At 37.0% G+C, this 12,584-nt stretch overlaps 1 protein-coding gene across 5 annotated transcripts in view; it reads left to right on the plus strand.

The window, feature by feature from the left end:
- Nucleotides 1–12,584, plus strand: part of muc6 (mucin 6, oligomeric mucus/gel-forming) — a 62,613-nt gene that overhangs the window by 12,617 nt on the left and 37,412 nt on the right. For all 5 annotated transcript variants that reach the window (XM_031900592.1, XM_031900596.1, XM_031900595.1 and 2 more), the window contains exons 9-20: nucleotides 146–233; nucleotides 771–880; nucleotides 1,236–1,443; nucleotides 2,399–2,521; nucleotides 3,541–3,661; nucleotides 7,278–7,416; nucleotides 8,249–8,353; nucleotides 9,581–9,653; nucleotides 9,767–9,904; nucleotides 10,359–10,523; nucleotides 10,657–10,751; nucleotides 12,084–12,213. In XM_031900592.1, the coding sequence (XP_031756452.1) occupies nucleotides 146–233; nucleotides 771–880; nucleotides 1,236–1,443; nucleotides 2,399–2,521; nucleotides 3,541–3,661; nucleotides 7,278–7,416; nucleotides 8,249–8,353; nucleotides 9,581–9,653; nucleotides 9,767–9,904; nucleotides 10,359–10,523; nucleotides 10,657–10,751; nucleotides 12,084–12,213 (1,495 nt within the window). The remainder of the gene's footprint in view (nucleotides 1–145; nucleotides 234–770; nucleotides 881–1,235; nucleotides 1,444–2,398; nucleotides 2,522–3,540; nucleotides 3,662–7,277; nucleotides 7,417–8,248; nucleotides 8,354–9,580; nucleotides 9,654–9,766; nucleotides 9,905–10,358; nucleotides 10,524–10,656; nucleotides 10,752–12,083; nucleotides 12,214–12,584) is intronic.

Consider the following 12,584-nt stretch of genomic DNA (forward strand, 5'->3'; position numbering starts at 1 on the left):
TTTGGGGGCAACCTTGTAACAAATCATAAAACACACAAGAGTTTGCTATGTGGTTATTACATGGAATGTTTCACAGCCCTCCATGTATTGATCAGCTCTAATATCATATCATATTATTTCATGTATATATACATATTTATAACAGGTGGAAGTGGACCAGAGATTTATGAACAGAATATGTGGACTCTGTGGAAACTATAATGGTATCCCCAAGGATGACTTTATGGTGGATGGTAAGTCACTGTTGTAACATTCATACATACACAACTGCACAGCTTTTAAAGATATAGGGGAAAAGTTCTGCCCGTTGCAAAGCAAACAGGGGCATTTTGACCAATTGGCCACTAGGATTACAATATTCTTATAGATTGTAAGCTCTTTTGAGCAGACCTCTCTTTACCTCTTGGTCATTGGTTGCTTTCAAATATTTTTCTATATGTTTAATATATACACCCATTTATTGTACAATGCTACAGAATATGTTGGCGTTTTATAAATACATGTTAATAATAGTGCACTTACTACCTTGGTTTCACTTTAACCATTTTGATAAATGCTTTCTTTTGAATTCCCATATTTCATATATTTGGGAAATGATGGATAATTTGTATCTTGACATTCAAACTGGCATCCAAAACAAACCACAAACATTGCTAATTGTAAATTGCCTGAGCTTTGGCAGCTTAACAATAAGGAAAAGCATGTGGCAGGACAAACGACTATATTAACTCATTCTACTTCCGCTAACAATCATTTCCTTTGTTTTTCAGGAAAGTTAGCAATGCCATACCAGTTTGCTAATTTGCACCAAATTGACGACCCTGGTGTAACATGCCCCTTTCAAGTGCCCCCAGGCAAAACTGCACCTAAAAAAAGCTATGTAAGTATTCTTTATATTGTGCCATTTACAAAAGTATTTATAAAACCAAAAGCCCAAGTGCATTCCCACCCCTGAAGGACAAGGGTGGGAATGCGCTTGGGAAATAGAGTGACATCTTGTAGTTCCCTTCTCTCTTGAAGTTCATTATCTTTACCTTTATTAATAAACTTCCCCACTAAATAGTGACTGTCTATGGCATCTTACAGCAGCCCCTCTGGCATTTGCCAGAATCCACAGATTGCCAGTCTGGGCCTGCCCCTAAACTATTCAGCATATGAAACTTGAACAAAGAGAAAAATAAGATCCATATAGTGTTTTTTAACCAATTTTTGAAATCTAAATGCTCTTCCTTTAGACCGAGGAGTGCTACTCTCTTCTGAAGAAAGTCTCCTCTTCCTGTTCGGTGTCCAGAATTCCTTTCCTGAAACTGTGCCAGCTGGACATGCAAAGCTGTGCCCGACCTGGTGATGCAAGTTGTGTTTGTGCAACCCTTGCACAGTATTCCATGAGGTGCGCCATGTGCAACCAGCCCATCAATAATTGGAGGACCAAACAGCTCTGTCGTAAGTAATATTTCAGTGCAGCCCTGGGACACTGTCAAATGATCCATCTTGGGTTTGCCAGATACTGGTAAAATCCTTCTCTAAGCACCACTACATGGCTGGAGGGCCACAGATTCAGGTTAAATATACTCTGTAGAGACATGCCCAGACAATGGAGATGGTCCCCCAGGGACTATAACAGAGGTCCTCATTTTTTTTACCTGAGAGCCACATTCAAATGTGAAAAGAGTTGAGGAGCAACACAAGCATAAAAAATAGTTCCTGGGGTGTCAAATATGCTTTGTGATTGGCATTTGGTAGTCCTTATGTGGACTGACAGACTTCAGGAGGTTCTGTTTGGCAGGTCACTTGGTTTTTACCAGGATTTTAAAATTAAGCATCTGCTTTCAGGCAACATGTTGCTCACAAGCCACCGGTTGGGGATCACTGGTCTACATGATTGGAACCTGAATTCTGTATAATTGTAGCAATACTGTTATTCAGTACTTCCTTCCACCTCAGCTTGGAAGCTTGTTAGCTGCCCATTGACTTGATGCCAATGATCCACTTAAGGGATCTGTGAATCATACATCATGGCATTTACCACACACCGAGAATAGTCTTTTTTTCTTCCAATTAAACATATCAGTTGCAGCAAACTGGCTTCAGCTACTTAGCAGACTTTTAAGTTGCTATATTTCACAACATAATACTGTTTCCTTGCCTTTTACCTATCAGGACCTTTCAAGGTACAGTATAACAAAGGCAACTGGAATTCTTCTCACTCATTATCCCCATTGTAGCCTTTAGCTTGAATGGAAAATTTGTAGTTATGATAAATAAGATTGTGCTAAATATTAGCAACCATTTCTATTTTTGTTATATTTCCCCCTGCTGAACACATACATCAGAGCACCAAAATGCCCATAGCTGGCAAATAATCAGAAATTATTATCCTTTCTGTTTTATCTTCTAGCCTTGGAAGCTTGTCCCGCCAACCAGATATACAGAGAGTGTGCAGCACCTTGCAGCCCCACTTGCTCTAATCCTACCTACACCTGCTCATCACACTGTGTACATGGATGCTTTTGCCCACCAGGTAACAATAGCAAGAATTTTATATATATATATATATATATATATATATATATATATATATATATATATATATATTCTAATAAATACGTTATATTAACCAAAACAACATATATTAGCTCAATTACGCATATACAGTACATCAACAGTTTGAGGTATAACAGACCCTACTACAGGGCACTTAGCTTTTATAGGCACTTTGCTGTGAGTGCTAACTATAATAACTCTGTATGCATGGAACTATCTTTAAAGTTTGTAGAGTTAGGTAAAAGAACAAAATTACTGCACTGCCAGAAACCAGTTATCCAGAAAGCTCTGGATTACAAGAAGGCCATCTCCCATAGACTCCATTATAAGTAAATAATTTACATTTTTGAAAAATGATTTCCTTTTTCTCTGTAATAATAAAACAGTACCTTGTACTTGATCCTAACTTAGATATAACTAATCCTTACTGGAGGCAAAACAATCCTATTGAGATTAATTAAAGTTTAAATGATATTAAGTATACTTAAGTTAGGGAGATCCAAATTACGGAAAGATCCCTTATTTGGAAAATCCCAGGTCCTGAGCATTCTCAATAACAGGTCCCATACCTGTGTCTCTATAGAGATTAGGGATACTGTTGCATACTGTAATTATACCAATTCCTTTATACACAGATGTTTAGGAGTATTAAACCCTAAATATGAATACATCTACAAATGTTATATACTGAACTCACAGTATGAAGAGGTTCAGCAGCCCTATAGCAGTAATAATCCATAGCTTTAACGTCGTCCACATAAGTTTGCCATCTTGGATCCTGATAGTCTATCGTTTGAGTGTCAGTGACACTGCCCATGCTCAGTGTGCTCCAGGCAAATGTTAAAAAAATAAGCTTAAGGATTGCCATCTTAATGAATTACTTATTACCCTTCAGCATTATATATAATAACCATTAAGGTTATAACAGAATAGCAGGTTGCATTAATATATAGAAGAGTTCCAGTTGGCGTGAAACTTCTTATTCTCCTCTGACAGGCACCGTTCTCGATGACCTCTCAAAAAATCTCACCTGTGTTCCTGTCAGCCAATGTCCCTGTGTTGTCAATGGAAAACGGTACTACCCAGGGGAAAGAATTAAATCTGACTGCAGTGACTGGTGAGTAGGGGCAAATAATCTGAAGAAATGAGTGATACGGTAATTGAGGTTTTAAAAAACCATACGTCCCTCTGATTTAACCTTTGGCTAAAATAAGCCTTCTCTACCTTGTAAATGGCCTGGAAGAAGGTGAATAAACTGCATTTATAGCTGTCTAAAATTTTCCTCAAATAGAATAAAATTACCCCCCAGGCTCCTAAATGTCAACCTGACCATTTTCAATATCAGCAGTTTATCAATTGGCTTATTTATCAATTTTTCGAGTTTGTGAATTCAAGTTGGTTTTTCTAAATCAAATAAACTTGCATATTGAATGCTCACTTATATATTAATAAGGAAAAATTCATTTAAACAAAAAAACTCAAATACGTAGAATTTTCGAGTTTCCAAACTCGAATATCTCAAATTGCAAATATGGCTTGCCTAGGACAACTCCAATTGACTTCTACAGAAACTCACAAACTTTTTTTTTTTCACAAAATTTTTGCATTTGACTTTTCTGGGGTTTTTTTCATTGAAATACCAGGCATTCGAGTTTTTGAACCATAATTCACATTTGAGTTTTTTTAAACTCGAATTATGAAAAAAAATGTATACGCGAAGATTGATACATCTCCCCCAAGAAGTAATAATATTATTAGCTTTAGAGTTACTCAACATATTATCTACCAGTACTACTCCATCCAAAAGAGAATGTTCCAAGTTTTCAGCGTTCCCCATAAAAAAAAATAAATACTTACTGTATCTCCTCCTTTTATTCTTAACTCAAGTGATGCTCATGCATCTTCTAGAAAGTTATAATAGTAAATAAGGCACCAGGGAGTTTACTGTATGATTCCCTCTTGCTACTATTTATACATAAATCGCCTCTTTATTCTGAGGTGTAGAGAAACCCAATTCAATGAGAATAATATCTAATAATAAGTAAAACCCTCTATACCCTTTTCCATCTGAGTTGCCCTCAGGCCCCGACTGTGATTCAAACTAGACCCTGACATTTCATGTACACAGAGGCCCAAACAGCCCCCACAGGCCCAATAAATAGTGACTGTCTATGGCATCTTACAGGAGTCCCTCTGGCATTTCAGGTACACAGAGACCCAAACAGCCCCCACCAGTCCAATAAATAGTTTCCCTTCTGGTTTTGGTGTTTCATAACCTATATGACAATGTACATTGCCTGTACTATCCAAGCCATACCAGGAGCATTTATTCTTTACTATTCTCAAAGGCTGAAATGATAATTAGTTATATGGCCCCACTTTCAATTTCTAGCATGCACATTCCCACAGTATAGACACTCAGGATCATTATAGCTATTTCTGAACTGCACAACATTATCCATATATTACAAGCTCATTACACACAAAATAATGATGTCATTATAACTGTACATTCTGCAAGGTCCCAGGCCGGAACTTCTGTCACAAAAGGATCTGCAGTCTATTATTTTCTCTTTAGTGTAAATACTGTTGCAATCCCTAGAATCGTATTATAAATATTGAGACCTCAGTTGTTCCAACAAAGGCCCAAGTGATTGACTCATGGAAGCTTTACGTCCTTCAGCAGGTTGACAAATAAAACTTTTCCCAGCCAATTAGCCAATTAGCCATTTAGCCATTCTGTCCAGTGTGGGTTTCTATAGCAGCTTATCTCATGATTTCACAATATGCCATTATGTGAACAACTTCCTGGTTTGTAAGGATGTCATTTCAGGGCTTATTGTGACATAACTAGCCAAACTACTCTTCCTGGCAGCTAACAATGACTTCCCATAATCACTCCATTGCCTGTGAACCGTATATGCTGCTGGCAGACAAAAACATTCTTTAGTTTCAAGACATGTATTAGAGTAAAGCTATGATATTATCATAGATAGATATTTAATATATTGCAAAACTAAAAATGTCATATTCTGTACTGCTCAGGGGTATATGTAGCAAAGCTGGCGTCAGTCCTACTCCTAGTAACCTATAGCAACCAATCAGATATTTGCTTTTATTTAGGTACTTACTAATTAATTTCTCTTGAATACTATAAATGCCTTTTTATTATACAGGTATGGGATCCCTTATCCGGAAACCCATTATCCAGAAAGCTCCGAATTACAGAAAGCCCATCTCGCATAGAATCCATTTTAATCAAATAATTCAGAATTTCAAAACTGATTTCCTTTTTCTCTGTAGTAATAAAACAGTACATTGTAATTGATCTCAACTAAGATATAAGTAATCCTTATTGGATGCAAAACAATCCTATTGGGTTTAAATAATGTTTTATTAATTTTTTAGTAGATTTAAGATATGGAGATCCAAATTACGGAAAGACCCCTTATCCGGAATACCCTTGGTCCCGAGCATTCTGGATAACAGGTCCTATACCTGTACTTAAAATGTAATTTGAAGTCCATAGTGAGCTAGATATGAGTTAAACGAAAAAGCATGCCAGGTTTCTCCACCAATACGCAAATAGGTTAGTGGCAGGCTGATTTGCTACAAAAAAGGCTAAAAAAAATGGCCCTCTGTCTGGTAATCTACATCACAACAGGATTGCTTCACTTTTTAACTAATATTTAGTATATTATCGAATGACCTATTCCTATCAACTTGGCAGTTGATTTTCATTATTTATTTTTATCATTTTGGAATTATCTGCCCTTCTCTTCTGTGTTTTTCCAGCTTTCAAAATGGGGGTCACTGACCCTGGCAGCCAAAAACTTTTTATCTGTGAAGCTACAATTTTATTGTTATTGGTACCTTTTTTTAACTTACGTTTCTACTAAGGCCTCAACTATTCATATTAAAATCTCTCATCCAGATCAATGCCTGGCTGCTAGGGTTTTGCTGATCAAGAAACATGCATTATTAAAAAAAAAACTACAAAAAACACAAAAACTGAAGACCATTTCCAAATTGTCTCAGAATATCAATGTCTACACTATCAATGTGCATTTTAAGTTGAACTACCCCTTTAACACCACATGGACATCTTCAAGAAACCCTCCAATGACCTGTTGTGGGGGGGGGGTGGATTTTAATAGCAAATGTACCTCTATAGCAGTGCCTGAAAGTTAGAGTTTGAATTTGAGTGCAGGAACTTCAGGTGGGCTGTAACACACTTCAATTTCTGGCTTCACCAAGAAAACCTAATCATCATAGAAGTTAGTGGAATCAGGTCTGACCTGATACCTATGAACTATAGCATAAATATGGGTATGATTTATACAGAAAATGGCTCTATCATGACTTCCAAAGACATTGTTCCTGATATGCTGAATGTAATTGGGTATAAATCATAGGGTTTAACCACTGAGTGGTGAACTTGATTGATAACTATGCTTCTACAAATCATATAGGAATGCATAGAAAGTGGGTGAATGTTTCTTTGGTGAGCTCTAGTTCACACTTTGATAAATCAGTCCCACTTTGTTATAATGAAATTATAGGTAGGAATGTGCATTAATCTATTTGAGTCAAGTCTTGATAATTCAAAAAAATTATTAATTCCCAAAAATATGGCGGAGGTCATGATTGCTGACCATTTGCAAAACCAGGAACATGGCACCATAAGTAGCAACAGTCTCTGACAAAATGCTCTCTGTTTTTAAAATTTATAGCAAATGCCATATGGGCCAGTGGAGCTGCACCAGCACCCCTTGTCCTGGGAGATGCTCTTTAGAAGGGGGATCATTTGTTACAACATTTGACACAAATATGTATCGGTTCCATGGAGACTGTGTCTACATCCTCGTCACTGTAAGTCACTTGATGATTGACTTAAGGGTCGTCATTACACTCAGAAATATGCAAAACCTATTATATAAGCATCTTATTAGACGTAGAAACCATCTACAGTATATCTGATTTTCTTATTTTTTTTCTTATCAGACATTTTATGTATATTTCTGTTAATATTGTTTTGTGGTATCTTAGGCAAAAACACACCATATTTTGTATATATTTATTTATATAGCACCACAACCATACACAGTGCTTTACAAGGCATAAACCCAAACGGGTAAAGTTATAAATTATACAGTTTTAGGCCCCTGCCCATAAGAGTTTACAATCTATATAGTATTAATAATTTCCTGTTGTGCTTTTGCAGCCTGACGCCTATTGCCTATATATAAGGTGGACTTTCCAGCCTATAGCCCTTCGGCATTGTGTATTGGTAGCTGTACTGAGATTTGAAGTACAACAGTGCCCTTTGAAACCTAAAATTTCCCAATGTGACCTATAAGTGCTGTTCTAAGGGGCCCCACTATATTCATGGCCCAGAACACTTACCATAAATAGCACCCCCTAAAGATAACTCTGTTTGAGGCTAAGTTAGCCTGTGAATAAGAACATGGTAAAAGCAGAGTAATTGTATTCGCTTCCTGCATGTTACTTTTACCTGGATTAGGAAAACACTGTACAGCTATAACCTAAACAGAGAAATTAAGTTCCTCCCAAAACCTTTATTTTCTCAAAGTGGGTGGCTACACTGGGTTATTTTTGTACTGTTACCCATTTGCAAATGTTTCTACCTGCCTGTAAATGTGTCTGGTATCTAATATGAAGCAATTTTCACTTTTTAAAACAGAACCGAAATCCAGACAACCAATGGACTATCATGGCGACATTTGAAAAGTGCGGCACAAGCAGCACTGAAACCTGCTTGGAAAGTATCATCTATACAGCATCAACAGTGAGTATAAATGAGCTCTGGCTACAACTCGGTTTAGCAACAGAAATGCTTTTTACTGCTAAAATATATAGTTATGCCACTAAATAAGTTCCATCATCTCATAGGATCCATGCTGGTGTCAGTGTGTTCTTATTACAACATCCCTAGCAGGCCCAAATTGACAATTTGTGGATTCTGGCAAATGCCAGAGGGGCTGCTGTATGATGCCATAGGGCTGGTGGGGGTTGTTTGGGCCTCTGTGTACTAGAAATGCCAGAATCTATTTTGAATCCCAGACCTTGGTGATCTTACTTTAGGTAAACATTAGGTAGCTTTATAGGGAATGGGGTGGCAGAAGTAGATGAGCCCCAGCCATACAGCACCCTCTATCCAACAACTGGAGGACAGGAAAGTGTTTTGGAAAGTTGTTGGCTGCTGGGTAACAATTGTTTGTGGCTGATACTGCTGATACTTTTGTGTTTGACCCCATAGTAATCTAATTCCAGTTTGTTTTCTGTCTCTGGGTGGTTTTTCCTTTACCATGAGATCTTAACAATGACTATAATGACAAATGGCAATAATGATTATATTGCCCACAAAACATCTTTTCCTAGTTCCACAGTTAATCCTCAACTCCAAATTTAATATCTCCCCTAGTTCAACCTTATCCAGGAGGTTTGTTTACCCTTCTACAAGTTTCTCCTCAACCAAAGTTCAAGTTGAAGTAACCCAACTTTGAAAGGCTCTGCAACTTGTGCCTCACTCAGTTTAGTGCTCCATGCAGATAGGGTAGCAGATAGGGTAGCATTAGAGTGTCCCCTGCTATTCTCCTTAGCTTATGTGTCATTTAGACAATTTAGACAATATTTGCAAGGAGTAATGGAGCTCTTGTGCCTTACAGGGCTGCACTCTGCACATTTCTCTATATTTTGATAACGCATATATATTGGAATTTTTTTCTTCTCACTAAACCCTCTGATTTAATTTGTACAAATGTATATACTGGCACAGATTTGTACAATCAAATGAGTTGTCCCTACTATGGAAAGTTCTATATACAGTTGCGTCCAGATGGTCATGTTCGCTACACTATACACCAGACCTTTTCTATTTGAATTACAAAGACTAGGAAGCAGAGAGATCAAAATTTCAATTCAATTCAATTCCACCATTATGGCCCCTTGTTCCACACAGTGCATTTAATTACTATATATTCCAGTCACTGTAACACTTGTCTATGTCTTTCAGGGAGCTATAGTAATGTCCAAGGAAGATCACATTACTGTGGATAGCCAGATTAAGCAGCTGCCTTTTAATAGTGGTAAGTGAAATGTTTTGGGAAGTATTTAGAGTAACAATGTCTTGTTTTAGTATCTACATAAAAGATACTAAAGTAATAGGTTACTAAAGGCTTAATTTGTGTTTTATTTACAGAGGAGGTCAATGTGATCAGAGTGTCCTCTACAAACTTTGCCCTTTCCACAAAGTTTGGCCTAGAGATTGTGATCCATAGAGCCCCAGTCCTTAATGTCTACATTAAGATGAGTAGAAGCTATTTTGGCACCACCAAAGGTAACTGCTTGACACACATACATAAAAGGATCCATCTACAGATATTTGCCAAGAAAAACTGAAAATCTTTGACTGTTCGTAAGAGTTCAAAATCCCCATGATATGTAGCAAGAGTTGGCAAGGATTAGAACAATTCATGGCACTTCACCAAGCCAATACTTTATTCGGATGAATACAACCAGCAAACACAAATAAAGTAAAACTGGACACTCCAGCTTTATTGCAGATCCATCAACAATATGGAGAAAAACTGACTGGCCCATATGTATCATAATGTCATAATCACATTAGGGTTAGTGTTAGCTACTAAGTGCATTATTATACAGATAGTAGTAACCACTACACATCATAAAGCCTTAGGTAGTAACCAGCAGAAGGTAAACAGCACAGAAATCGCTCAGTCCCAAGCTGGATGCCATAAACATTAATTTTATTTTTGATGCTCGGTATTCAGGTCTATGCGGTAACTTTAATGGTGAGACGATGGATGACTTCATGTCCAGCTCCGGGGTTATAGAAGGAACAATACCAATATTTGTGGATTCATGGAAAGCAGCTTCAAATTGCCTTCCAGCACAAAACAGTGATGTTAATCCTTGCTCCTTGAGTTACTCCAATGGTAAGAGTGGCCAGAATGTCTGTTTGTTCCCTTGGTTTAGATCTCTTCCTGATGTTTCGGGATTATTGTTTGTTGTAACTGTGTTATTATAATTCTTATATTATCAATAAGCAGAGTTTTTTGTTTCTTATAGAAAACTATGCAAAAAGTCATTGCTCTGCACTGATGAACAGCAACAGCCCATTTGCAGCCTGCAGTGCCCTTGTAAACCTGGATCAATATTACACGGTAAAAGCCACAGAATTGATATGCTCCTGATACATATGGTAAATGCATTGTTTGCCAATCTTGTGATCAAAATAGGGCCCTCCCAATCGATATCTGATTGTGGTTCTATTTGCTATTGCTTAAGCTCTGCAAAAAATCCAGTTAGCTGGATGCTGTTAACCAGTCAAATGTGATGCATGGTGTACTAGCCTGCGGTGCAGCATTTGTTGGCATACTATCCATGTACTTTGCCATGGTCAGCAATTGAATAGTATGTTATAGAATGAGCAGTGCTTTCATTTGGTCTTTATTTTTTTTCTTATAGTCTTTGAATTATTTGCCGTATTTTTCCAACTCTTTCAAGCTTTTTAATAGGGGTCACTGACCCCACAAGCAAAAACAAAACTATAGCTTGGTAAGGCTACAATTGTATTGTTATATTTCATTACTTATCTTTCTATTGAGGCCCCCTCCTGTCATGAAAATGACTTAACAAGTGTAGGCTCAAACACTGGAGAGAAACCGTGTAGCATTCCAGCACTTTATTTTTGTAAAGTCCAATGACATCACACAGCGACAAATCCTTCTAAGAAGTAAAATAGCAAAAAGGCAGTTCCAAAGTCCCACAGAAGTAACTCCACAGTCTGAAGAAAATAATGGCCGAAGAGTTATTCATATTCCATTGTCTCACTCACACCACAGTTTGGTTACTATGGTAATTTGGACCCTAGCAACCACATACCTGCTAAAATTCCAAGCTCGAGAGCTGCTGAACAAATAGTTAAATATTTCAGAAATCATACATAATAATAATAAAAAAAAGGAATTTTGAGATAAAGTCAATTTTCACTTCTAGATATTTTAAAGATTTACAAACGAGTTTTTGCAAGTACTCGATTTTTCTGATATTGTTTCTCGAAAAATTTGAGTTTTTCAAAAAATTTCCAAGAAAAATTCGGGTTTTCCAAAAATAACTCCCAAAATTTGTGATTTATTAATGTTTAGTTAACTTTTTTTGAAAAAAAAAAATTGGCAGGTTTGATCTGCCGAGTACCATTGAGTCCTGTGAAGACTTCACCCAGTTTTAAGGAGAAGTTAATCCCTCATTGTTTTCTATTTCACCCACTTTCAAGTGAAACTTAAACAAATTATTGTTTTCCAATAATGAGTGCCAATGCTCCTAAAATGGCTGCTAGAGCAATTCCTGTTTGGGAAAATATATTTTTATCACCATGTGTCACTACCTCATGTATTCAAGGTAGAACAAGGCTATTGTGAGACCTGGGCCTACAAGCTCGAGCAAAGTAATTGCTAGAAAACATTGGCACTATAGGTTTAACTCTTGTCTTTCAGAAATGTGTCTATGAAGCTTGCAATTACCAAGAGACCAATAACTTCATCTGTTCTGCCATGGCTTCTTATGCTCGGGCCTGTGCTGCTAAAGGGGTCATTCTACAGAACTGGAGAGAAAGCACCAACTGTAGTAAGTATCCACTTTAGCATGTTTATTTAAGTATGACTTAATAACTTTTTTAATAGTTGTGATGTTATGGTTCTAGGACTAAATTATTTTTATATTACAGTCCTAGTCTCACATAAAAAACTCGCGGATGAGATTGAATTTGAGATGCAATTCCATTAAGAAAAACGTATCAAGGTTTATCACGTGAAAACTCCATTGAAGCCTATGGGAAAAAATTTGGAGAAACATTTTTTCTCCTCAAATTGAATCTAGTTCATAAGTTTTCATGTGATAAACCATGATATAACTTTTTGTCCCTGAATTGAATCTGGCCCAATGTATGTAATTTTTAGAAAGAGTGAGCCTGGTTCATATATAGATAGTTCATTTCC

This window comes from Xenopus tropicalis, chromosome 4, assembly GCF_000004195.4.
Source record: "Xenopus tropicalis strain Nigerian chromosome 4, UCB_Xtro_10.0, whole genome shotgun sequence".
Lineage (NCBI taxonomy): Eukaryota > Metazoa > Chordata > Amphibia > Anura > Pipidae > Xenopus > Xenopus tropicalis.